The sequence below is a fragment of the Gorilla gorilla genome, chromosome 9 (assembly GCF_029281585.2).
Source record: "Gorilla gorilla gorilla isolate KB3781 chromosome 9, NHGRI_mGorGor1-v2.1_pri, whole genome shotgun sequence".
NCBI classification, from domain to species: domain Eukaryota; kingdom Metazoa; phylum Chordata; class Mammalia; order Primates; family Hominidae; genus Gorilla; species Gorilla gorilla.
The window spans coordinates 66,855,166-66,881,039 of record NC_073233.2 but is presented as its reverse complement, the minus strand read 5'-3'; the positions used below and the strand labels follow the sequence as shown (position 1 = coordinate 66,881,039).

The following is a 25,874-nucleotide window of genomic DNA, read 5'->3' as shown; positions in this document are numbered from 1 at the left end:
GATCAAGTGCAGGAAATCTTTAGGATAACAGCAGTGAGGATCAGGAGGCCAATACTGGAATTATTAGGTTTATGAACACACTCTCTTACCTGCAATCCAGAAATCAGAAAACTGAATTAGGAACTATTACCATCAGAAATACCTCTGCACTCCATCAAAGTGAATGAATAGACACTGCAACAGTTTCTGGTTGTTGCTACTGCTGAAACCACTTGTAGATACCCCTGAAGCTGATGACTAGACACTGACACCGAATGTAGTCAGCAGCACTACTATCTCTAGACACTCACTTTTTGATGACCCAGCTTCCCAAAAGATGGAGTGGAAGAAAGAGGACCCCTACTTTACTTTTGTCTTACAAATAGTATCTATTTGGAGGAATCTCATTTGTATTCAGAATCTTACTTGCAAATTAGTCTGAAATATGTAGCTTCTAGCTTTCTAGACTCTGAACATAAGAGGATGGGGATGGAGACGGAGCAAGCTACTCTTCTCATCTGCCAAAGAGTTAGCTATTGCTGAATTAGAAGAAAGAACTGAAAAATTGGAATTTTCTATGGCCATTTGCAATGGAGGTTGATGTCACAGGTGGCATGGAAGGAAATAAATTATGTTTACCAAATAATTTTGGGTTGTAGAGGAACTATACATATTTTTTCCATATTTAACAGTGTATTTACCACTATCTAGTTAGGCAGAGAACAAGAACCACCTTGCCAGTAATGAAGGTGTACCACCCTAGGCATTTAGAAAAACAAATAACAAATTATTTTTAAGTGTAAAAGTGAGCTAAGCACTTTGAGGCTTGAAAAAGCCAAGATAAACAAAATCAGCATTTGAGCTCTAATACACGTTTTGCACATCCACATAATTCTCTAAAAGTTTTCTAAGTAGGAAATTTTATTAAAGGAAACAGCCTCCAATACTCTAAATTATTGGCATTATATATATTTTAAACTTTTATTTAGGTTTAAGAGTCCATGTGCAGTTTTGTTATTTAGGTAAACTGCATGTCACCAGGGTTTTGTGTTCAGATTATTTCATCACCCAGGTAATAAGCATAGTACCCCATAGGCAGTTTTTCAGTCTTCACCCTCCTCCCACCCTCCACCCTCAAGTAGGCCCCATATCTGTTGTTTTCTTCTTTGTGTCCATGTGTACTCAATATTTAGCTTCCACTTATGAGAGAACATGTGGTACTTGGCTTTCTGTTCCTGCATTAGTTCGCTTAGGATAATGACCTTCAGTTCCATCCATGTTGCTGCAAAGCACATGATCTTGTACTTTTTTATGGCTGTGTAGTATGCTATGGTGTATATGTGTCACATTTTCTTTATCCAGTCTACCATTGATGGGCATTTAGGTTGATTTCATGTTTTGCTATTGTGAATAGTGCTGCAGTGAACATATATGTGCATGTGTCTTTATGGTAGAACAATTTATATTCCTGTGGATATATACCCAGTCATGAGATTGCTGGCTTGAATGGTAGCTGTTTTAAGTTCTTTTAGAAATCACCAAACTGCTTTCCACAATAGCTGAACTAATTTATTTTCCCACTAGCAGTGTGTAAGCATTCCCCTTTCTCTGCAACCTTGCCAGCATCTGTTATTTTTTGACATTTTAATAACAGCCATTCTGATTAGTGTGATGGCATTTTTTTGATTTGCATTTCTCTAATGATTAGTGATATCAGGTATTTTTTCGTATCCTTGTTGGCCATGTGTATATCTTCTTTTGAAAAGTGTTTGTTCATGTCCTTTGCCCACTTTTTAATGGGGTTGCTTGTTTTTTTGCTTGTTAATCTGTTTAAGTTCCTAATGGATTCTGAATATTAGATCTTTGCTGGATGCACAGTTTGCAAATATTTTCTCCCATTCCGTAGGTTGTGTGTTTACCCTGTTGATAGTTTCTTTGGCTGTGCAGAAGATTTAATTAGGTCTCATTTGCCAATTTTCACTTTTGTTGCAATTGCTTTAGGTGTCTTTGTCATGAAATCTTTGCCAGGAATTATTGGCATATTTTCTTGAAGACAGCATCTCTTTTCTAACATTCCATGGGTTCAATCTGATGATCTTGAAGTGATGACTCTTCTTTACCTTTCTCTTCATTGTAGGTCTCAAGTTTCTCATCATTTAATGATTTATACAAGCTCTCACTTGTCTTTTTAATATCACAAAGAATAGAATCCATAGAATAACCAAATTCAATAAAGGCATGCACATTAAATCCACGTTGATAAAAAAGCCCAAAGGTATGCAAAGCAACCAATTTGCCAGATGCATTAAACACTGGGGAGCCTGAGGACCCATCAGAGAAACAAGTATCATAACTAAGCGTGTGTGTGTTCCAAACCTCTGATAGGAAACTTCTTTGGGTAAACATACAGTATACATTACTGGTGGTATCATAGAGATCTACCAACCCATCTTGACAATCGTTTGGATATTTTTTCAATCGTTCATTTAGGGGAATCACAGTACAACCATCCATTTTCTTAATCTGGCCTTCAGGATGACCAATTAAGTAAATCAAACCAGTAGATGGTTGAGGAGAAATCTGTCGCCATAGTCCTGGAGGAAATGCATTTCCATTTTCTTTTAGTTTTAAAATGGCATAATCTAGATTTTCATTGGACACTTTAAGCCATGGCTCAATGGAAAACCAATTGTCAGGAGTAGGGCAGAACTCTGTATAAGTGAAGGTTACCTTTGCACATTTGCTAATTATATCTGACCACAAACTTGGATGTGTGTTTTTACCCACCATAAGATGTACAACATGTCGACAGGTGAAAATATAACCACCATTGAAGACAAAGCAAGTAGCATTGCCTGTGTTTCCATTATTGTCCCATTGCACGAACCCAACTGACTTGCTATAATATGTAAGCTGTTCGCAGGTTGCAACTGAAACAGAATTTGCAGTCATTTTTCCAAAGTCCTTTTTATATATGTTGAATTGCTTAGCTGGTGAAAGATTCATTCTCTTTTGTTCTTCCCGAAAATATTTTCTTACCCACTGTGCCTCCTCTTTAAAATTCGGATACTGATGCATTATGGCTTCATTCAACGTTTGATAATTCTTTAAGAGATTAATTGCCTCCTTTTGGACATCCAGATTAATAGCATACTGCCTACCCAGATGCGGTCTCCGTCTAACTTGTGAGTTTATTTGCCTATATTTTCGGAGCAAACTAAGAAGGTAATAATTTCTAATCCTGGGAATTGTCTGGCGAGTTTTATCTTTAATATAATGGCTTAGATCCTGAGGTGGGAGAATCTGCTCTCTGCTGTGTTCTACATCTTTGGTCTCTCCATCTTTCTCTGGTTCGTGGACTTTTTTCTTAGACTGTATCAGACTCTGGTGATTAATTTCATCAGTGGCATTTTCATTCTGTTTAATTTTTTTATGGATATCTTTCTGTTGTAATGCTTTTTTTTTTGAAATGTCCATTTCTAAGACTTTTCCAGATACTTCATCCACCATGGACTGTTTTCCATAAATTTTCTTATGACCTTCCTTTAGTTTCCATTCAAATTCACCTATGTCAGACCGAAAACGGCCATCCTTGCATAAGGCTCCTTCAATAGTCTCACCCTTCAAGGCATAAATACAAAGTTTACTTCCTTTTTCATGAAGTTCGTTGATCTTAACAATCTTCTTTGTTGTCCTTCCTATAGCAACAACATGAAAAAGAATGCATTCCATGTTTGGATTTTCACATTGGCGTAATATGTTTCCATCTTTTTTGCTACTCTTCCTTTGAACAAATGTAATTTTAAAATGAGAATCACTAGGCAGGCACTTGAGAGGCATTCCTAAATTTATATGTCCATCTATTGTCTTTTCTTCATAAACAATAATGTTCTTATTAAACTGATTCTTTATCCTTTCACTGAAATAGTCATTAGCACTCAGGGCTGAGTAGATACTCTCGCTGGGTTTACCATATGCTGTAAACACACTACGGTCTAATTTTCTGGAGTTTTCATTCAACGTAAAGGTGAAACAACATTCTTTATTGTTCAAATTTGGATTCTGCATTTCAAGGGCTGTTTCATGCTTGTTGACTTCACTTTTAAGCTTAAAGGTGCTGCTACACTTTCTTATGCCAGATAGACAATGATCAACAGGTGTGTCAGCATGTGTCTGCTTCGTGACAGTATCCTTAAAAAGGAAAGATTAAAGAGGTTAACAAGAATCACCTTTAATAATGTTTTATATTTTTCTAATGATAGAACTAATAGATATTATGAATAAAAATTGGATAATATAATGGTTAACGAATAATGGAGAAAAAAATCAATCACTATTCTATCAATTTAGATACTCATTCTACATTTTATTTTAATTTTTAATTTTTTTCTCTGTATACTCTGATTTTGTTTTCTGATTCTTAAAAGTAGTACTTTGATTTTCAACAAGGGTCCTAAGACCATTTAATGGGGGAAATATCATCTTTGTAACAAATGTGGCTAGAATAACTGGATATCCAGATGCAAAGAAATGAGTTGGACTCCTACCTTATACCTAACTTGAAATGGATCAGAAACAGCCCTCTATTATTTCATATGCAGATCTAAATCTTATGTTTCTTAAATACTATGATGCATGTGACTTTATTTTTCACTAGGCAATGTGTCACTACTTTGTGCAGTAAGCAAACTTTGAAACCACTAGTTGAGGGGCTTCAGAATATTTCACTGTATAATAATTTGTAATCCGTCCTTTCATTGCTGAATATTTAGATTATTTCCAGATTCTTATCCTAAATATGACAAAACTTCCTACAAACATAACATTTTTGTGTGCACATCTGAATATTTCCCTAGGTCATATTCCCAGGAGTGGAAATACCGCAACTGAGGATGTAAACATATTTTGCAACATATATTCTGCCTAACTGCCTTCCAGAGAATTGTATCAACTCACCCCATCTCTTCTCTCCAGCTGCTCAAGGAGACCAACCTCAATCCTATGGTTGATTCCTTAAAAGGATTTGAGTGTTACTATTTTAAATATTTGCCAATTGATAGATAAAATTCTATCTAATTTGACTGTTTTTAGAATGTACATTTATTCACTTACTAGTGAAGGTGGACTTACTTATCTTTTAGATATTTGAAAGATCACCTTTCAAGGATTCCCATTAAAAATCTGTTTAGTTTCTGTTCTGTCAATGGTTTTGACAGCACTAAGAAAATATATTAAAATGGCAGATAAATAATAGGATGGGATATATAAATAAATATAAATACTCATATACAATCAGTTGGTAGTAGCCCAGGATACAAGATATTGAGAATCTGATGGCAACAGAAATGAAAAACATAAGTAAAAAATATTATATGACAAGAGTCAACATAACTTGGAAGGAAATCATTGTGAAGTCTGAAGTATTGGATCTAGTCTATATAAATAGAGGAATAAGCCTGGAGAGAGTAAAATCAGGAGGCACAGCTCGGCTTGGATCATTTAGTAGGTAGGTACAATGGAATGAGCTTAGGTCTTAGGAATAGTGATTTCCTTTTCGTCTTGGGGCTCTCCTATCACCTCATGTTTTCAAATACTTATTGCCCAAATCTATCTCTGCAGCACTGACCTCTCATCTAAGCTCCAGATATTAATATTTTGTTGCCTCTTTGACATCTACTCTTGGATATGTCAGAGGCATTTCACTCTTAGCCCCTTTAAAACCAGAGTCATAAAATTTAATTGTGCCTCTCTTCCTGTGTTCTTGAATCTGATAATGGTGTCATTACACATTTGACTACTCAAGCTAGTATCCTGTGAATAGTCCTCAGCTTCTTCCTTTATCTCTCATATACTGTGTTTTTAAAAAACTGTAAAACATATTATGCATGCAAAAACATTTTATGACACCCTATATTTCATATACTAAACATCCATGTATCTCTTCCCAACCTAAGAAATAGCACACTACAAATCATTAGAGGCATACAGTGTGTCCCTCCTTCATCTTATCTTCCTTTCTCATTCTCATGGACAACCACTAAGTCTGAATTTGTTTTAAAATTATCATTGTCTTACACTTATTTAGGGACATATACATATGTAGTAAAAGTATAAATAGTACACTGTTTCATTTTGCTGGTTTTGATTTTATATAAACAGATCCAGCTGAATATGTTCTTCTGTGATTTGCACTACTTATTTATTTTATTTTATTTATTTATTTTTTTGAGACAGAGTCTCGCTCTGTCGCCCAGGCTGGAGTGCAGTGGCACAATCTCGGTTCACTGCAACCTCCACTTCCCAGGTTTAAGCAATTCTCTGCCTCAGCCTCCTGAGTAGCTGGGATTACAGGTGCATGCCACCATGCCCGGCTAATTTTTGCATTTTTAGTAGAGACGGGGTTTCACCATCTTGGCTAGGCTGGTCTTCAACTCCTGACCTCATGATCCACCTGCCTCGGCCTCCCAAGTGCTGGGATTACAGGTGTGAGCCACTGCGCCCAGCCTGCACTACTTTTCTGAGGTTCATTCTAGTTGATGAAATTCTGTATCCATTTTTACAGTTAGAGAGAATTCACTGAAGAAACAAACTGTTTGTGAATATTTCTGTTATTTCTGGGGTTTTTCTAATAAAAGCAGTGGCTAATTTTGCTATGAATATCCTCAAATATGTTTCGTGGTGCACATCTACAAGGGTGTCTCTCAAGTATAGACTTAGAAGTGGAATTGCTCAACTTCAGAAATAGATTTTAGCAATAAATATTTGAAGACATGAGGCAATAGGAGAGCAATGAGAAAAAGAAAATGAGTAATCATCTTTATTATAATAGATATTGCCATATTATTTAACATAATGGTTGTACCACCTTGCACTTGCACCAATGAGAAATGAGAGTTCTCATTATTCTATGTCTTTATCAAAGCTTGGTGTTATCCATATTTTAATGTTTACCAATCTTGTGGGTGTGAAATAGCATCTTACTGAGGGTTTAAACAGTAGTTTCCTAATTACTAATGAAATTGAACCCTTTTTCACACTTCAGTCTCTAAAATGCTTGTTTATGTCTTTTGTTCATTTTTATACTGGATTATTTTTCTTTTTATTATTGATTCTAGGAGTACTTTAAATATTGTAGACACAAATTGTTTATTCATCATATGTGTTAAACATCTATTCTGAATTTCTTGATTTTTCATTCTCAGGTGTCATAAAGGAGTTAATTTTAATGTTGTCAAGTTTATTAATCTTTTTATACCATTAGAACACCTTTCACAGGATAATTGCTTTTTTTTTTTCAAAAAATTGTAAAGGTTGCTTTTACCATTCAAGTTTTTAATCTGGAATTATTTTTTGTATATAGCTTCAAGTAGGTATCACTTTTTATTTTTTGCATGTGGATAACTAATTACTCCAGCGATGCTGACTGAATTGTTCATTCTTTCTCCACTGATCTGTACTGTCAGTTTTGCCACATAAGATTGTTATGGGTTGAACTGTGTCCCCTCAAAATCCACGTTATAGTCCTAATCCCTAGTACCTCAAAATGTGATACTTATTTGGATATGCAGTTCTTGTTGATATACTTAGTTAAAAATGAGGTCACACTGCAGTAGGATGGGCCCCTAATCCAATACCCTTGATATCCTTAGAAAAGGTGGAAATATAGACATAGAGGCAGACATACACAGAGGGAAGATGAGGTAAACAGCCATAGGAAAAACATGGCCAACTACAAGCTAAGGAGAGAGTCCTGGAACAGATCTTTCCCTCACAGCCCTAACAGGTCACAAACTCTGCTGACATCTTGACCTTGTACTTTGAACCTCCAGAATCATGAGACAATGCATTTCTGTTGTTTAAGCCAAACAGTCAGTGGTACTTTATTACCCCTAAGAGACTACATAGTCTGGACTTTTCGAAGAAAATACATTATGTAGAGCCCTCATGATCTAATCACCCATCAAAGCCCCATCTCTTAATGCCATCACCTTGGAGATTAGGATTTAAACATGAATTGTGGGGGATGCAAAGATTCACACCATAGCACAAACTAATACAAAGATATTGTCACATCTTGAAATTTGTGAGTCTGTCTCTACTCTCTCTGTTCTGTTCCAATGGTATATTTTTCTGTATATTCATGAAATACTGTCTTAATTTTGAATTTTTCTACTCATTAGTATATCTTGACATTGATTTATGTCTCATTTTCATGCCTTCAGCAAAATAATTTTCTCCATAAATGGTTAACAAATAATTTTTACATTTATTCCCAGGTAAATAATATTTTTCTAGGCATTATAAAATAATTTTTGATGATTACATTTTCTGATATTGCTGACTAAGCTAAATCCATTGTTTTGTAAATATCAACCTTACCCCTAGCCAATATGCTACTTTACAATCATTCTAATATTTTATCTATAAATATTTTTTGTTTCAAAAATAGATATGATACCATCTGTGGATATTTCATGAATATGCTTTGTTCCCTTCTTTTCAATCCTCAAATATTATATTTTACTATTTTTTCTTATCACACTGCATTGGCTAAATTAAATTTTATTTACCAGCTAAATAAAGGCAGTAATAGTGAGCACTCCTCTATTCTCCCTCATTATAAGGGAAATACTTATAATGATTCATTATTTAACATGATGTTCCCTGTGAGATTTTTGAAGATGCTCTTAATCTGGCTAAGAAAACTTCTGGTATGTTTATATTTATGTATTTGATAGTAATAGGGGCAGCCAAGATAAAGTAAGCCCATTATAGCCCATTATTTCCACTAATTAAAACTAAAGCCTTTGGAAAAATAAAAAAAAGCAGCATCCTGAGCTTCTACTTTGGCCATCATGGAATAACATAGAACTAATTTACACTCCTGCCTGAAAATCCTGGAGAAATGGACAAAATATACAAAATGGTTTCCAAGACATTGAGCATTAGTCAAAGAAGGACAGTGACACCGAGAAACAGAAAAACAATGATGCAAACTCTATGACTGCCCCAGCTTACTGCCTGAAAAGAGGTTCTAGGCCATGGTGCAGGGAAAATAATCCAGGCAAAGCTCAGTAGCAACTGAGTTGAGGAAAAGGAACCAAGTTCTGGGAAGCCAATGGGTTTAGCTTTCAAAGGGCATGAGAGGACTGTACAGAGAGGGTCCCCATTAAGTCTTCAGATGACTAGTGATCCACACATGCATGTGAGGAAATCACCTAAGTCAGGGAAATCAGCTACCCAAAAAGATTAGAAGGAACAATCCCTGGAGATCTTACAGGGCTGGGAATAGTTGCTGTTCCCACCAGACATAGGGAAAACATCATAATTCGTGAGGCATTGAGTACAATACTAAAAAGAACATTGCCTCAGCAATAGGGATATATTAGCTCTGTAATATACAGGCAAAACATTACAATAAAAGAAAACTACAGACCAATATAAACATAAATGCAAGAACTAATAGGTAAATACCAGGAATGCAAGGTTGGTTTAATTTTGAAAAATATATCACTGTAATAAGCCGATTAGAATAATTAAAATTTCTATATATACACAGAATCATCTCAACAGACATAGAGAAAGCATTTGGTAAGCCTGACATCTATTTCTAATAATATCAGCAACCTAGGAATAAAAGGAAACTTCTTCAATCTCATGAAGAACAGTTATGAAAAACTTACAGGTAACATCATACTTAATCATGTAGGATTGAATGCATTCCCAAGACTAGAAAAAACACAAGAATGTTTGCTCTGGCAGAATCTCTTCACCATTGCGATGGAAGTTTTAGCCAGTGCAATAAAAAACAGAAAGAAATAAAAGGCATCTGGATCAGAAAGAAATTAGTAAAATTATCTTAATTCACAGATGACAGGTAATCTATGAAGAAAACTCTGACAAGATATGCAAGACTTTTGTCCTAAAATATATTGTAGGAAATTAAACAAGACCTGGCTGCCTTCCCCACTTCAGGTTCTGCTGAGTGATCAAATGCAGCCTTCAGGAGCCCCCTTGGAACCAAGGGGAGGAGCAGGCTGGCAAGAAGAGGAATGCCCCAGGTCTGAAGGAGTGAGGCAGAAGAACAGGACCTGGAGGCAGGGAACCTAAGGATGATTCACACTCACTTCCTGGAACTGAATCAAAAGGAAAATTCCACCCCTCCACAGTCAAGTAACAAAAGGATCAGAGGCTCCTCCTTTTGCAAATTATGCCCCCAACTCCCGCTTTCCACTGCATTGCAGATGAAACATGGAAAGTACCTCTAGTTGGTCCTCTCCCGCAACCAGTGAAACTGGTTGTGGGCCACTACTTCATTTACATAGGGTGTAAACAAATTAACCAATGAGAAACCTCTAGAGGGTATTTAAATCCCAGAAAATTCTGCAACCAGTGCTCTTGAGCCCCTTGCTCAAGCCTGCTCCCACTCTGTGGAGTGTACTTTCACTTCAATAAATCTATGCTTTCGTTGCTTCTTTCTTTTGCTGCTTTGTTTGTATGTTTTTACTAAGTTTTTCTTTAAAATGCCAGGAACCAGGACAACTTTTAGTCAAGACCCTCCACTGGTAACAGGAGGAGGATTGGGGTGTCACTCTCTCACTCCCAAACCTCAGAAGAAGGCTTTGCCTGGGGTGCGGATTCCTTGAGGGCCATGACAGGGTACTAAGTGGCCTGAGGATTCAGTGCCAGTCCCAGCTTGCCCTGTGAAACCTCTGAGGGAGGTGGTAGGGTCCAGAGGGAGGAAGCACACATCCAGGCTCTGCTACATGTACCACCCACTGTGTGACCTTGGGCTACTTGTTTAACATCTCTGAGCTGTGCTTGGTAAGTGAGATAATATATGTGAAAGGCCAGGCTCTTATGGGGACCCTTGATAAGTGTGAAGGGGGTGGAACCTTTTGGGGTAATCATACTTGCATCTCTAAAGGAGGCTTGAAAAACCTGCCCTCCTCCTACTCTCCTCAGAAACTATCAAAAAAGCAAATGTGCGAAACAAATGTAATTGTTCTTTCCACATTTTGATGGGACCTGAGTTCCTAAGGAGGCAGTACAGAAAAGTCCCCATGCCAAAAAAGAGTGGAAGTGGAAGGAGGGTCTAGGGATAGCAAATTCCAACTCAAACATGTCTCTTCCTTTCCAAGGTTGTGGGAAAGTATGTGGTAGTGATGGTGGGTTTTCTGCTTAAGGTATAGCAAGATCTCTAACTAAATAGGGTAAATGAAATATCTGGCTCATTCAGAGGGCAGGCAGCTCCCCTGTGACTTTACCCAAAGACATTCAAAGCAACTGCACGTAGTTTGTTTTCCCTCTAAGTGAGAAAGGGGTAAGGTTACAATTGTGTGTGCATCTCCCATTGAGATGTTCACCTGATTCTATCACTGCCTCAGAGACCTGGTAAAAATCCTGGGGCTTGTCAAATGGAGAAAGGGATGCCCAGATCCAGAAGGGCTTTGCCCATGACCTCTCACGTTCAGAGTCTACTGGAGAGCCAGGACTCCACCTGCCTAACAGTCCTAGTCTGGGTCTGAGTTCTTGCCACCATTCTGCATCAGAATCACCTGGGGGTTTCTTGAAACACAGATTGCTGAGCCCTAACCCAGAGGATCTGACTTAATATATCTGGGTTGAGGCTGCAGTTTGTGTTGATTCTGCCATCCTAGGGTCCAGGCTTTGAGAACCCCTGACTTAAGGCAAAGGACAGCTGACCAGGCCTAGCTACCTTAGCTCCTGTCTACTCTGAGGCCTTTCCTTGATGGCCCTCAACTGCCTTCTCCTCAGTTAAGAGTCCTAGAAGCCAGTCACTCTTCCCTCTATAGCTCTGGGCTCCAGAAGAGGGGCTCAGATGGAAAAGGAGGACCTGGCTCTTTTGAATGTCCCTTCACTGAGCCCTAGAATGCTCTGTGGAAAGGGCCTTTGGGACACAGCATTTCACCTTACCAGGAGGGGAGTGTCTAGAATTAAAATTAGAATAAATTATTGGATTGGGTAATCTGCACTCACTGTATGCCTTGTAAGAGTTCATGTGTGGTCAGGCATATTTGGAGATGCCTGTTACTCTTTGTTGGTAAAAATAAAAGAGTTTTGAATCAGCAGAATTTAGAGCAACATGTTCTGTCAGCAAGTTAGCTAGAGAAGCAGAAATGACTGAGGAATAATAAGGAGGAAGTGACTAAGGCCCAGGACACAAGCAAGAGTCTAGGTGGAATCTGAGCAGAGATTCTAAGATTCTGGAGTCTTCTATGTACCTTCTCAGTCTCGAGGCCTTGGGGCAGAGCAGGAATTGACCACATTCACAGCATTCCCAAAGTGAGATTATGCCCAACCCCTGTCAAGATAGCCAAAGAGGCAGATAATGCACCGGGAGGTAAATATCCAAGTGAAACAGAGTAGGGACGGGACTCTGCCTCCACCACCAATAATGCATTTTTCCACACCCGCTGACTACCAGAACTTGCACCTCCACTGGTGCCATCCTCACTGGCTGTAAGACCTTAAAGAAACTAAGATAAGAAGCATTCTACCATAAATCTCATTCAAGGGAGTTAACTTTATCACTTGCATGCACACAGGACTTTACCTCATTGCTTGCCTCATTATAATGTGAAAATCCCCACCCAGGGAGGGGCTTATCCACCATTTTTTGATCATGTGATGTAAGTACTAACATGATATCTCACTGGGCCTGCACACTCTACACTCCACCCAACACATGCAATGATATTAGCATACATCATGCTTTTCATGTCACCATGTTTAAAACAGCAAAAAGACCTCTCCTTGGGGAGCCATCTGGAGAACTCTCACTCCAGTGCTGTCTCCATTGTATTCAAGAATAAGCCCCTAATAAAGCCTTGTCTGGGAAACTCACTTGGCCTTGTGTCAATTTCTGTTGCATGGGAGACTAAAAACTTGTGGCTGGTAACACAAGAAGCTGGGTGTTTTAGTGTGATGGATGCCACAACAGTGGCAAAGATGGGGAACTGGATGACAGGGTGGGACCTGCAGGTGTTAAAAGCAGAAACAGCATGGATATGAGTAGTGGGTTCTGGAACAGCACAGAACCTTCCTATTCCTTGACTTTCTGTAACTTTTCTCCAGATTGTAACAGACTCAACCCTTGTCTTTCCCTGGCCCCTACTTCTAAGCCTGGCCAGGATTGGGGAAAGAAGAATAGCATAAAGAAAGAGAGAAAGTGGCCCCCATCCCACCTCTCTGACCCCTCTTGTCTGATGAGGAAAACCCAGGCATGTTCCTTAGGGAATTCCAAGTCTAATGGAAGGGACACAGGTACTGATTAGTGAGTCAACAAGCACTAGACCTATTGGTCAGTCAACAAGCACCCTCCCATCTCTGAACCTTTGTACTTGCTGCTTTCTCTATCTTCAATGTTGTTCCTCTAGATATTTCCATCTAGGACTCACCTCCTCACTCAGGTCTCAGATATCACCTTATCAGAGAAGCCAATTATCATCACTTCCAAAACAGCCTCCGCCATTCTCTTTCCCCTTCTGCCCATATCAAAACACACACACACACGTGCATGCACACACACAAACACACACAATTTATTTTTCCTTTCTCCCTCTACAGTGTCAGCTCCAAGAGAACAAGGATATCACTGTATTCACTGGTATATCCTTGGTACCTGTGACGTACCAGGCACGTAGGTTTGCAAGAAATGTTCATTGAATAAATGATCAAAGTGATTGAATGAATATCTACTATGTACTCACCACTGTCCTGGCCAATTAGAGACAACGAAGAAAAAGGCGAAGTTCCTGTCAGTGCTAAGGTGCTTGGGTTTTAGGGTCAAAACCTACTTGTCATTTCTGCTCCCTCTCTGGCCTCCACAGTTTAAGCCCTACATTCTCCATCTCTCTTTTCCTTCACACCTCTCATCCACTCCATCCCCTCCTCTCTGCCCCTTCAGCTCCCAGTCTCAGGCCACTGCAGGCCCCCTCCTCTTTAGCCTGGATGTTTTTGGAATAGCCTCCACTCTCAACTCTTCTATCCCTTCAAGCATCTTCCCATCCCCTCTTTTCCAAGGCCAATGGGGCTAGAGTGTTCTGGCCCCTGTCCACCCCTCCCTCTGCCCCACCTTCTGCTGCTCAGCTCCTCTCCCCTTGGTCCCAGCTACAGTGATCACTCAGGCCCTGGACAGGAAGCCCTAGCCATTCTCAGGGCTTGTGCATTCACCATGCTGTCTGGCCTTCCCTTGGGTGTCTTCAGGGCCACTTCAGAGGCCTCTTGACTTCCCTAGCCAGAGCAGCACTCTAAGGCACACACTTGCCACTTTCTGTTACCTTTGTATGTTCTTGATCCACTAGCGAAAACTTTCTATTTGTCTGTTTCCTGGATAATCTCTTTCACTCTTTAAAATGTAAGGTTCACAAGAGCTGGGACTCTGTCCTTCTTTCACATGCCTAGTCCCTAAAGTAGAAGCTGGTCAGTAAAGTTTGCCGAGGCGCCAGGCTTCAAATGCATTCTGAACAAATGCCTCCCCTCTGTTTTCTGTCAAATTGGAAAACATTTCCCTCTAGGTGTGGTAAGACTCCCATAAGATGTGTATAATGTGCCCGGCAGACTGTTGCATCTGGCATACATAAGTCCCAATAACTTATGATCTTGACCATCCAGTTTCCAGGGGACTCTAAGTCTGGGGGACGCTGATAGAGACGTGACTCCATCTGTGCAGAGCTTTTGTCTGGGGAGGGAGATTCCAGTGCCAGAGGTTTCTCTTTTGAGGAGTTTATGTAGGGTGGAGGAAGCAAGGGTTTCTCGTCAAAGGGCAAGACATACTCCAGAGACCCAGAGGTAATAGCAGCCACTCACAGTTCTCTGGACAATCTTAAAGCTGCATGATGTCAGGATGACTAACCTCTGTCACTTGTGCCTTGTACTTCTGATCTTTCTAGTTCTCACCTTGTCTGGTGGCCTTGGAGAGAATAATGCACCAGTCATATTGCCCCTTCAATCACCCACTCCCTGCTCTGCCTTCATCCACCAGGTTTGCCTATTCTCCCAGGTACCCCACAGCAAAAGAAATTAAACAAGACCAAAATAAATGGAGAATATATCTTGTTCAAGATTGGAAGACTCAACATGGTTAAGATGCTAATCATCCACAATTGTGTTAATTTTTTTACACAATTAACACACAATTTACACAAACACACAAACTTTGATCCAGATATTGCACCATACAAAAAAATAAATAAAACTTAAAATCAATTGCAGACTAAACCTAAAACTACAAAACTCTGGAAGAAAACTAGAAATGTTTTGTGATCTTAGATTTAGCACAGTTCTCTGATGTAAAAGCAAAAGCATGATCCACAAAGAGAAATATAGAGAAAGTGGACTTCATCAAAGTTGAAAACTTTTCCCTCCCGAAACAGGACTAAGAGGATGAAAAGACAAGCCACGCAGAGATAAAATATCAGGAATTATCACAAATATTATGAGAAAAGCAATATGACAAAGGACTTGTTTCCAAAATATGTAAAGCCCTCTCAAAACTCAGCAATAACTAACAAGTATAAAATGGGAAAAATATTTTAATAGACACTTCACCAAAGATATGTGGATGATATAAACACATGAAAAGATGCTCAAATCATGAGTCATTAGTGAAATACAAATTAATACCACAAAACGATGCCATTACATACCTATGAGAATGAATAAATCAGAAAAACTTTGTGTTGACAAGAATATGAAACAACTGGAACTCTCACACATTGGTAACGAGGATGAGAAATCATACAGCCATTTTGTAAACATTTTGATAATTTCTTATAAAATTAAAGTTATGTCATACACTTTCCATGACAGCAATTCCACTGCTAGGTGAACCCAAGAGAAATGAAAACTAATCTTCATACAAAAACCTGCAGGCAAATGTTCACAACAGCTTTATATACAAAGTCCCCAAACTGGAAACAATTCAATTGTTCTTCAGGGAGTGAATGGATAAACAGATTTTGCTACATTCACACAGTGGAATGCTACTCGGCAATAAAAAGAAAAAACCTATCAATGCATGCAACACTCATGAATCTTAAATGGAATGTTCTAAGTGAAAGAAGCCAGACTCAAAGGGTATGATTCAGTGTATGTTCCATTTATATGATGTTCTGGAAAAGTTAACACTACAGTAATGAACAGATTAGTGGTTGCCAGGGACTGGGATGAATAGGGGACAAGTGGGGAGAACAGGAAATTATATAGAGTGATGGAACCACACAAGAAATTATTTAGGGTGATGGAACTGCTTTGCTTCTGGATTTTGGTCATGGTTACATTACTGCAGGCATTTGTTATAAGCCATTCAACTGTATACCAAAAAGACTGAATTTTACTGTATATGAAATACATAAATTTAAAGAAAACAATAAAAGTTAAAGCCTTTCAAATAATCTGTAAGACAATTAATTGGGTGTGGGGGTTTTTGTGTTCATTTCTATCATCTTTTTTTGTATCTTCTACTTTTGCCACTTTTTCTGAATTTATATTCCCTTGCTTTGTTGCCTCCTTTACTTTGATTTTTCCCTCTCATTCTATTTTCTAGACGAAGAGTTTGGCAGTTTTATACTCTAGTTCTGTTCTATAATTGGATGCCCTAGACTAGTACTGCCCAATAGAATGGCTGCAGTGACGGAAATGTTCTACATCTGCACTGTCTAATTCCACAGCCACATGTGGTTCTTAAGTACTTGACACGTGATATAACTGAGAATTTGTACCATTGACCTTTTTCATTATTTGATTTTAGTTAAGTTGAATTTAAATTTAAATTTACATAATCACGTGTGATTAGTGGCAATTGTCTTGAACGAAATAGCCCTAATCATTTTAACATTAATATTTAACTTAACAAAGTCTTAAGTGAATTGAATAACTCCTCCTAAGCAATACAAAGATAAAGTCTGTAAACACATCTCCTTTATTTACAGAAGGAAATCCAAAAACCTACACATGGAATTCAAAGAAAAAAAAGATACTGCAGCTATTTTCCAGAAAGCTATTCTACCTGTCTCCCACTTTTTAGGAGCCATACACGTATGGAAATGAATTCATGACAGCTTAAGAATATCTATATGTGCCCTCTCAGTCACAAGGTTTTGTGTTGAAATGGGTGAGCTACTTAAGTTGGGACAATTAGATGGCAAAGAGAAGTTTCCTCAGGAAACCAGGATAGACTCATTATAGGGAGAGTAAAGCATCTGATATTACTGCAGCTCTATTTGTCACTATGCAGAAAGCCAGCCAGGGGATAACATGAAAAGCAGCACACAGAGACTGAACACACAAACAAGTCCTTAAAGAAACTGTATACCACTGAATTAAGAGCTCAGCTGAATTCTGGAATGTCCACTCATGTGAACCAGTGAATCCATTTTATTGTTTCACAATTAGAAAATATTTTTACTGGAAATGTGGAAAGCTCTTATTGATATAAAGCCTACTGTGATCTTGGCACCATACTACCTTACCAGTATAGAAAACAGTATTTGCCTACCATATTCTTGAATTCTCCTTATAAAGCATCAAATGCAGCTATCCTGTTCCCCAAATATGTTTTCCTGTGTACACGACTTTACTCAAGCCATTCCTTCATCCTTGATACACTAATGAAATGTTATTCATTCTTTTTAAAAAATAACTTAGTTTTAGACATACAAAATGCATAATTAATGTACATAATTAATGTATACAACTTGATGAGTATGGAGATACATTATCACCACAATCTATGCCATCAACCTATCTATCACCTCCCAAAGTCTCTTCCTGCCCTCTTATTATTTTTGTAATTAGAACACTTAACATGAGATCTACCAATTTAGCAAGAACTTGAGTATACAACAGTGTTATTAACTATAGGCACCCATGCTGTACAGATCCCTAGAACTTATTCACCTTGTATAAGGAAACTTTGTACCCCTTGACTAATACCTCCATTTTTCTCTCTTCCCAGCCCAACAACCACTTCGACACCTATGAGTTTGACAATTTTAGATTTATTATTCATTAATAAATCATTTCTCATATGACGCTGCTGTAGTTTCCTAAGTCTGAATTAAGCATTCTTCTCTCTGTACTCTAAAATCACTTGTTTATGTCCCAATTTTGTATTATCATTTTGCATATTTGAGCAAAATAGTGTGGGTCAAAAACCAGTCTCTGCAGTCTGATGGACTAGGTTTAAATCCTTGCTCTGTTAAGTCCATTACTTCTGCAACTATAAGCAAGTTGAGCTTCAGTTTCTTCTTTTATAAAATAAGTATGATAATAATACCTACTGCATAGTTCTATTAAGTGTTAAATGAGATAATACATATGATGGGACACAATTCTAGGCACACAGTGTTTCCTCAGAAAACATTAGCTAATTATTTTTGCCTGTCTATGCTTTCCAAGACTTTAAGTGTCTATATTGTTTGTTAGTCATCTTGTTGTCTTAACATACATTTAGCATTGTTAACTCATAACCTATCATTTTGCTTTCCACAAGCACTTATGTGTATGAGCTCCCCAAATATATTTTAAACTACCTAAGAGAAGGGCTTATAACGACCATTGTTTAAGAACTTATCTCCAAGAACCTCATATGGCACTATAGTTAGACTATCACTCCTCTGAGGAGTTGTAAAAAAGTAGATATACCTTTGAAACTTCAGGTCTAGTCCTCTGGTCATCTTCCATAGCGCTAAATGACTTGTTTTCTTCAGTCTTCATGGAATTCATGATGAGTTCAAAGAGAATGTAACTAACTTCTACTACTCGATAAGATGGAGAAACAAGGATTGAAGTTATTCTGCCACCTGAAAGGTCTAAAAAAACCAGAAAAACAAGATCTATGAAATAACCACTTTCAAACACTGGAGATCAGGTGGTGTGGGACCTCATCTCTGATATCTGAGAAGAAAATCATATGAGGTAAGCCCTATGGCTATTTAGCTTACTGTATGCAGTTTCCAAGGCATATCTGAGGAAGGAGAAACAGGCAGAGTCTAGCAGTTTCCCTGAGTTGAGAAGACAAGCAGGGAGTTTTGGGAGGCCAAGATGACTGGAGCTTGTATGACAGAGTACTAGGGAGAAGACAGCCACAGGAGCACACAGTATCAGAGATATGCAGTGGGTATCCCTTGAGATTTCAGCTTGGTCAATGCATGAGTGGAACGAAACTGTTGAAAAGGAACAGGAAAAGAAGTACCCAAAAGAAGCAGATGTAACAATTTCTGAGGCTCATACAGGACTGTGTATAATTTCAGTTCCCAAAAATCCGACTAGAAAACTTCATAATTCATGAAGTATCAGGGAGACTACTCTGAAAGGTATTTCTTCCGCAGTAGGACAAAATTAGCCCTAGTTCTGCTCCCACCTAATAAATAAAAGCAAGCTTTGAAAGTATAAAATGGTTTCCATGTAAAATATCAACATACTAGAACAAAGCTCAAGAATATTGATAGGAATGTAAAAATTTCTGGCACCCAAAGTTGTGAAATTAACAAAGCTTGATATCTAATAAAAAAATCAGCAGGCACTTAAAAAGTGGATAAATATGACCCATAATGACTAGAAATATCAGTGAATAGAGACAGGTCCAGAAGTGAGAGAGAAGATAGAACTAGTAGTCGGAAACATTAAAAGTCATTACCTTGAATTTCTGGCCAAAATGGAGTAACAGGGACTGGATTTCCCCCTAGTATGAAAACAAAACAAAACAAAAAAGAGCAAAACATATGAAACAATGGTTTGCAAGGAACTGGACATTATGCAATTAAGGACAGTGACAATTGAAATGTATCCTATAATCCACTTTAGCAGACTACCTTGAGGAATTCCAGGCCAGTGTGGCAAGGAAGGGCAGCAAGACAAAACCAGTAGGAATTCCAGATTTAAGGAGACAAAGCTGAGAGACCAAGGTGACAAGAGGTCACAGGCCACAGACATGGTGGGAGACCTGCACAGAGAGGGAACTCTGGATATATGAAGAGGGTTCCCCTAAAGCATTCAGCTGTGTACTGATCAGAGCAGCAGCTGAGAAAACTTCCCAAGGCCAGGAAAGAACCACCCTAAAACTGTCATAGTCTAACTTTCCACCAACCCTCTCCCTGTAACCCTTTTAGGGATCCCCATTTCCTCATTTCTAGATTAAGGTCTTTGGCTCAGATGAAACTTTTATTGTTCGTGTGAATTGGTTCCTCTGAGCTTTTTAAAAAGGATTCCAGATCCCACCCTCACAGACTCTGATTCAGTATGTCGGGGTGTGGCTATGGAATCTGCATTTTTACCTGCCTCACTCCACAACCCCCGCCTCAAAGGCGCACCAAGTTCTTTGAACAGCTGCCTCTGTCACCGCAGGATGACCTCAATGCTTTCCTAAAGCCCCAGAACCTATGAAGGTAACCTGTGCTTGAAGCTGTGCTTACTTACAGAAACAGAGACTGGATGTCAGTAACCACCGTGCTACAAGATGGGAGACGAACTTAGAAGCGCTACTCGAACCTGAATCCTTGCTAATTACCATCCCTCAATCTGTGCCTCGGGGAGAAACGCAGCTTGCTAGGCACATGTAGTGTTGGGTGGCAACAGAAAATAGGAGACTGCCACACTCAGCTGTTTCTGGAAAGCCCCATCTCTTTCCAGAAATCCTTGCTTTCCAAATACATGCCCTAAAAGACCTTAAGAAGCACCCTCACACTACACTCCAGGCACTTTGAGCAGGAGCTCTCCTACTCCATTCCTTGATCAGTGAATAGTTTCTGCTCTGCTTAACCGAACCTGGTCTCCTTCTATGGGCGCGAACGGCACCGGGCAGGGAAAGGACCCACCAGGGTCAAACGACCCTCTCGAGATTCAGGAACACCCAGATGATCTCTAAGTATCTCTTCAGGAGTACAACTCTTGGCCTTTGAAGCTGAGACAGGGGGAAGGGAATTACAACGGGCGGCTGCCCAGCTCCCCATCCAAAACCCCCTTGACTTTGGGCTGAGGTCCTTCTGCCTACTGCCCTTGTCAGCCATCCCCCTAAGAACTCCAGGTCCGACCCGGGAAAAGAAAAACCACTCACAGAACCGGAGAGTCTGTCCACACGGTGCAAGTGCCCGTCAGTGCCCGCCGCTCTGGATTCGCAGGTGCTGGAAAGACTGCTCTTTTATATCTCTCAGCTGAACTTTTCCCGCCTAGAAGGGCTCGCCCGTGCGCTGCAGGAGCCTGGGATGACACTCTCGCTGGCCAATGGACGAAGAGTCTCTGGAGGCTGTTTCTCTCTCATTGGATGTAAATGACTCATCTCTCATCCACTTTGGAAGCCAATTATCATCACTCCAGACAGTGATTGAAGGGAAGGACCGGATGAGCGCGCACGCCTGTGCGCGCGCAGGTGGGTCGGAAGGCCGGGCCGGGGGGGACTGCGCGCCAACCCGCCCACCCTCCCTATTTGTCTGGATGACCCTTCCCGGTCTCAGTGATCCCCTCCCCGGCACCACTCAGTCCACGGCCAGTTCCCGCGTCCCAGGATAAACTAAGCAATCACTGCCCTGCTCTTTCCCGCTCATGGGCGTCCCCTGTCTCCCAGTGGAGGCTAGGGAGGAGCTGCGCGGTAGCTGGGCGGAGTGGGAGGTGCCTGGAGGTTTCGCGCTTTCTCGGACTTTTGATTGCCAGCGGGAGCTGCGCGCTGGCGGGAGCCGCGCGCTGGCGGGAGCAGGGCGAATAGCCCGCCAAGTTGCTTAGGTGTGTGGCAGTTGCTGCCTTTCTGCAGCGGCGGGGTGGGCGACGGTGGCGGGATGAGCATCCAGGCGGGATCCTTTGGCGGCAGCAGCAGAGAGAGCTCCACCCGGATAATGCAGAGACCCAGGCTCCAGCGGACTTCAAGTCCCAGAGCAGGCTGCACCCGCGTCTTCGTGAAGTCTAAAGGGACTTGGCCTGATCACAAATGAGCTAACTTCGCGGAGGGGCTGGCGAACACAGACAATGCCAGCCTGGAGGAGGAAGTGGCCAGCACTGCTTAGGCCTCGTTCCCAGGACGCGCATTACTGAGTGCTGTACTTTACCCTTTGGATGAAGACTCCAGAGTTCGACCTCCCCAAACTGATATCAAAGAAGTGCTTTGCATGGGGCTTGAGAAAACATCTTACTGTTTAAGAAAAGAACGTCTTACTGTCTGAGAAGCTGAATAGAATGAGATGCCATCAGTATTGGGTGTTATTTTTCAGAAGTTGCTCAAAGAAGGAGAGAAGATGGTTGATTAAGTGGGGATGGTGACAATTATTTTGTAACTCATAGAAGGACAGATGTTTATGTAACAGTTGATAGTTTTGGTGGAATAATCATGAGCATGTTTCTGAAATTAATGTAAAATATACAGAGACCCCTAAAATCACTGCTTAAATTACACGGGTCTTGAGGTGTTCGGAAAGAGCAAACTTTGGAAGTATAATTGTAAAAATAATGTCATACAGACGAAGAGAAGAGAAAACTTAACGACAGCTTTCTTAAATCGCTGTTATTCTTGAATCATCTGAAAGCAGTACACGTGCCTGGCACCAATATACATCAGAGAGTAAATCATTGCACAAGGAGACTTGATCTTCTTTTTTTGTAGAATCTGGAGGAAACAAATCTATGAAAAGCAAGAGGTAGTAGAGAATGGTGTTGTCGGAATTGCCTGACATCATTGGAGATAGAGAATTTGCCCTGGTAAAAGGTGCTCCTCAGGGAGGAGCATCTGCACATTCCATTAGCATAAAGCCCCTGGTGGGCCATATGAAGAAGTCTGGATTTTGCTATAAATTGGAAATTTATTTTAAATGGAGGATTTGAAGCAGGGGGGTAATATACCCTGACATATTTTTAAAAATCACCCTAGCAGCGTTTGTGCAGGGTACAAACTCTGGGAGGACAAGAAGAGATGTGGAAGGGAGAAGGCAGCTAAGGGTCTGTCCCAGGATTGCAAAGATGTTGGAGCCCGACCTCAGATGGTAATGTTGGAAGTGTTAGAAATGGCTGGATTCCACATTTATTTTGAAGGGTCAGCCCATGGAATTTGCTTATATGTTCCATAAATAAGAGAAACAGAGGGCTCAATGACGATTCCTGGGCTTTTGACTTCAGCAACTAGAAGGATGGGGAAGGCTGAGGACAGAGATGCTGTGTGTGTCAGGAGTGGGGTGTGTGCGTGTGTGTGTGTGTAAAATTCTACTTTTGACATGTCGAATTGGAGATGCGATCCACTCCAACTGAAAAATAAGGAGGGAAGTGGACATTCAACACATGATGACAGGAAGACAGGGAAGCTGGGACTTATGATGCTAACAATGTTGGCCATTAACTGAGAAGTTTTTTTTTTTTTTTTTTTGTCACAGAGTCTTGCTCTATTGTTCAGGCTGGAGTGCAGTGGCATGATGTCGGTTCACTGCAACCTCCACCTCCTGTGTTCAAGCGATTCTCATACCTCAGCCTCCTGAGCAGCTGGGATTACAGGAGCCTGCCACCATGCCCAGCTAAGTTTTGTTTTTCTAGTAGAGATGGGGTTTCATCATGTTGGCCAGGCTGGGGTCGAACTCCTGGCCTCAGGTGCTCTGCCTGCCTCAGCCTCCCAAAGTACTGGGATTACAGATGTAAGCCACCACGTCAGGCCTAAGAAATATAATTAAAGTACAGGGAAAATTAATAGAAAGTTCACAGAGAGATATCACGGCAAATGATAAATACAAAAGCCTGCCTTGTTTCCCATAGCCCCTGTGTCTTAGATTCCCTGAATTTTACCTCCCAGTGGACCACCCTTGTCCCTTTGTAATGGCACTCCAAGCAGCACTGCTGCACACCAATTCCTGAGCTTCCCTGCTTCTTGAGCTTAGGAATAGTTGTGCTTCTACTTCCTGTTTATTTGCTCATCACTGGAGTAGCAACTGAACCACACAATTGGGATAAGTAACCTGAGGCCATTTTGGGAGAAATCTTCCATTTCTTCCTTACGTATAAAACTGACCCTCACAGAGAAACTAACTGTCTAGAGTGATAGGTCGAGAGTAGAGCGATAGGTCCAGAGTAGAGCTCTAGCTTTGCTTTTCCCTTTGCAGCTGTACTCTGAGAGCTTTGATGCAATCCCACTGCAATTGGAATCAGTGACAGAGTAGGGATGCTCAGGGAATCTTTTGGGCCACCAAAGAAAGCTCACTTCTAGCTAATGCTTATATGGGGCTATGGAAGTTGTCTAACATCCCTGGGGACAGAGTGTTTGCCCTGAAAAGGAACATTCCCTTGGCACAAAGTATCCTGTTAGCTGGATTTTATTATAAAGGTGACAAGAATGCTTTTGGCCAGTAACTGGTGGTTGGGTCAGTTTGTGTTTTGCAAACCCATAAAGAGGAAAAGGCCTCTCATGTGGTTGGGAGAGGTGGGAATGGATCATGCACTAAGGTCAGGTCTGGTGAAGTTAGGGAATAAGGCCAGTGTTTACGAAGAGTGATTCCTTCATGAACCCCTAGAAGATGCTCTTGAACCCTAATAGTAGGATGATGTCTCTATTTAGAGTTGCAGACAACATGTTCTGGGAATACAGAGGAAGGCACCACTGCCTCTACCTTGAGAGTATATCACAGAGAAAGATTAATATTTGGACTAGATGGCTGAGAGATGAGTAGGAGTTTGATAGAAGAGAGCAGGGAAACTGGCTGTACAATGGCAGAAGTGGCAGGAAAGGCTGAGGAGAATTGGCCTCTGGGGGTGGGTTATAGATACGGGCCTGGGCACCACATTCTGGAGCTTGCAATGGGGTATGTAAAAGCTTAGATGGGACGGTCTTTTCCTCTCCTCCTATGGGTTCATAGTGGGCCCACCTCACTCACTGCTGCAAACAAGCTGCCCCCATTTGAGAGAAAGCTGGAGTGGGGCCTCTAAGCCTCCAGCAACCACTTAGGAGCCAGCCTTGATGCCCCAGCAGCTAACCCCATGGAGACCTCGTAGTCCATCCTATCTTGGGAAGACAACGCACGCATGGGGAAGGTAACATTCCCCTCCAGACTCCAGAGGCTCCAAGGAGCCTCTCTCTGTCTTCAAGAAAAGAAATATTCACTGAGCCACGGGTGGAGGTGAACATGGTTTGGGACCAACAGGCAGCTGGATGGTTTCACCTCCACGGTCGTACAATGGTACTGGGAGATGAATGGGGGTAGGGCGATCTAGAATTATTTCAACCTCAACTTCCAGTGGGGCGGTGCTTGGTAGTTGACTCATTGTGGCCCCATTTAATATTCGCAGTCACCAGTTGGGGTAGGTGTGACTGTTGCTTCCATTTCACAGATGAGGACAGGATAGTTTGCTAGAGGTCACAGGACTAGTTGGGGAAAGGAAAGCGTGTCAGGTAGGATTTTAACCTTAGAGCCTCACGTTTTCTTAGGCTCTTTCAGGGGGACCTTGGGCAAATTCCTTTCTCTCTTGGTGGGGGGGGGGGGGGTCTCCATTCCTTATTTGTATATTAAGGAGTTCTTTCAGTTTGTGATTCTCTGTACTTTAACTTGGATAGGTTTTTTAAAATGGGGATTATGGGAACTCCACTATATTTAAGTAGAGTAGGTCTGGGGTGAGGCCCAGTAATCTGCAGCTTTGAACAAACGCTGGCATCCACAAAACTGGCTGAGATACTCAGGCAAAGTTTATGATGCACGAAAATCTTATTGCGAGCTGTCCAAAACACATAACTCTGAACTCCATCTGCAGAGATCCTGTTTTGATACCCTTGGTTGGACTGTGGCTGGGTAATTTGCATTTGTCAGAAGTGAGGCCAGTCAGCTGGTCAACAACCCCTCCTGTCGCTCTGTGACCCTCCCCGGGCGTCCGCGGTGCTTCTTTACTTGCATCTTGTGGGAATGACATCTGCGCAGGCA

At 40.7% G+C, this 25,874-nt stretch overlaps 1 protein-coding gene across 1 annotated transcript; it reads right to left on the bottom strand.

Moving 5' to 3' along the window:
• Positions 1–882: 882 nt before the first annotated feature.
• On the bottom strand, positions 883–23,710 carry FAM111B (FAM111 trypsin like peptidase B). Its single transcript, XM_004051234.5, has 4 exons — positions 21,059–23,710; positions 19,643–19,687; positions 18,649–18,815; positions 883–4,170 (listed from the first exon to the last, which is right to left on the bottom strand). Exons 3-4 carry the CDS (start codon positions 18,727–18,729, stop codon positions 2,047–2,049), a joined length of 2,205 nt encoding a protein of 734 aa, XP_004051282.5. The 5' UTR covers positions 18,730–18,815; positions 19,643–19,687; positions 21,059–23,710; the 3' UTR covers positions 883–2,046.
• Between the last annotated feature and the right edge of the window lie 2,164 nt (positions 23,711–25,874).

What these genes read in the sequence shown, in the direction of transcription:
- FAM111B (XM_004051234.5), bottom strand. Translation starts at nt 18,729, where the DNA reads ATGAATTCCATGAAGACTGAAGAAAACAAGTCATTTAGCGCTATGGAA. An exon ending in CTAGACCTGAAGTTTCAAAG is followed by an intron (nt 4,171 to 18,648) that starts GTATATCTACTT and finishes TTCCTTTTTAAG; the next exon opens with GATACTGTCACGAAGCAGAC.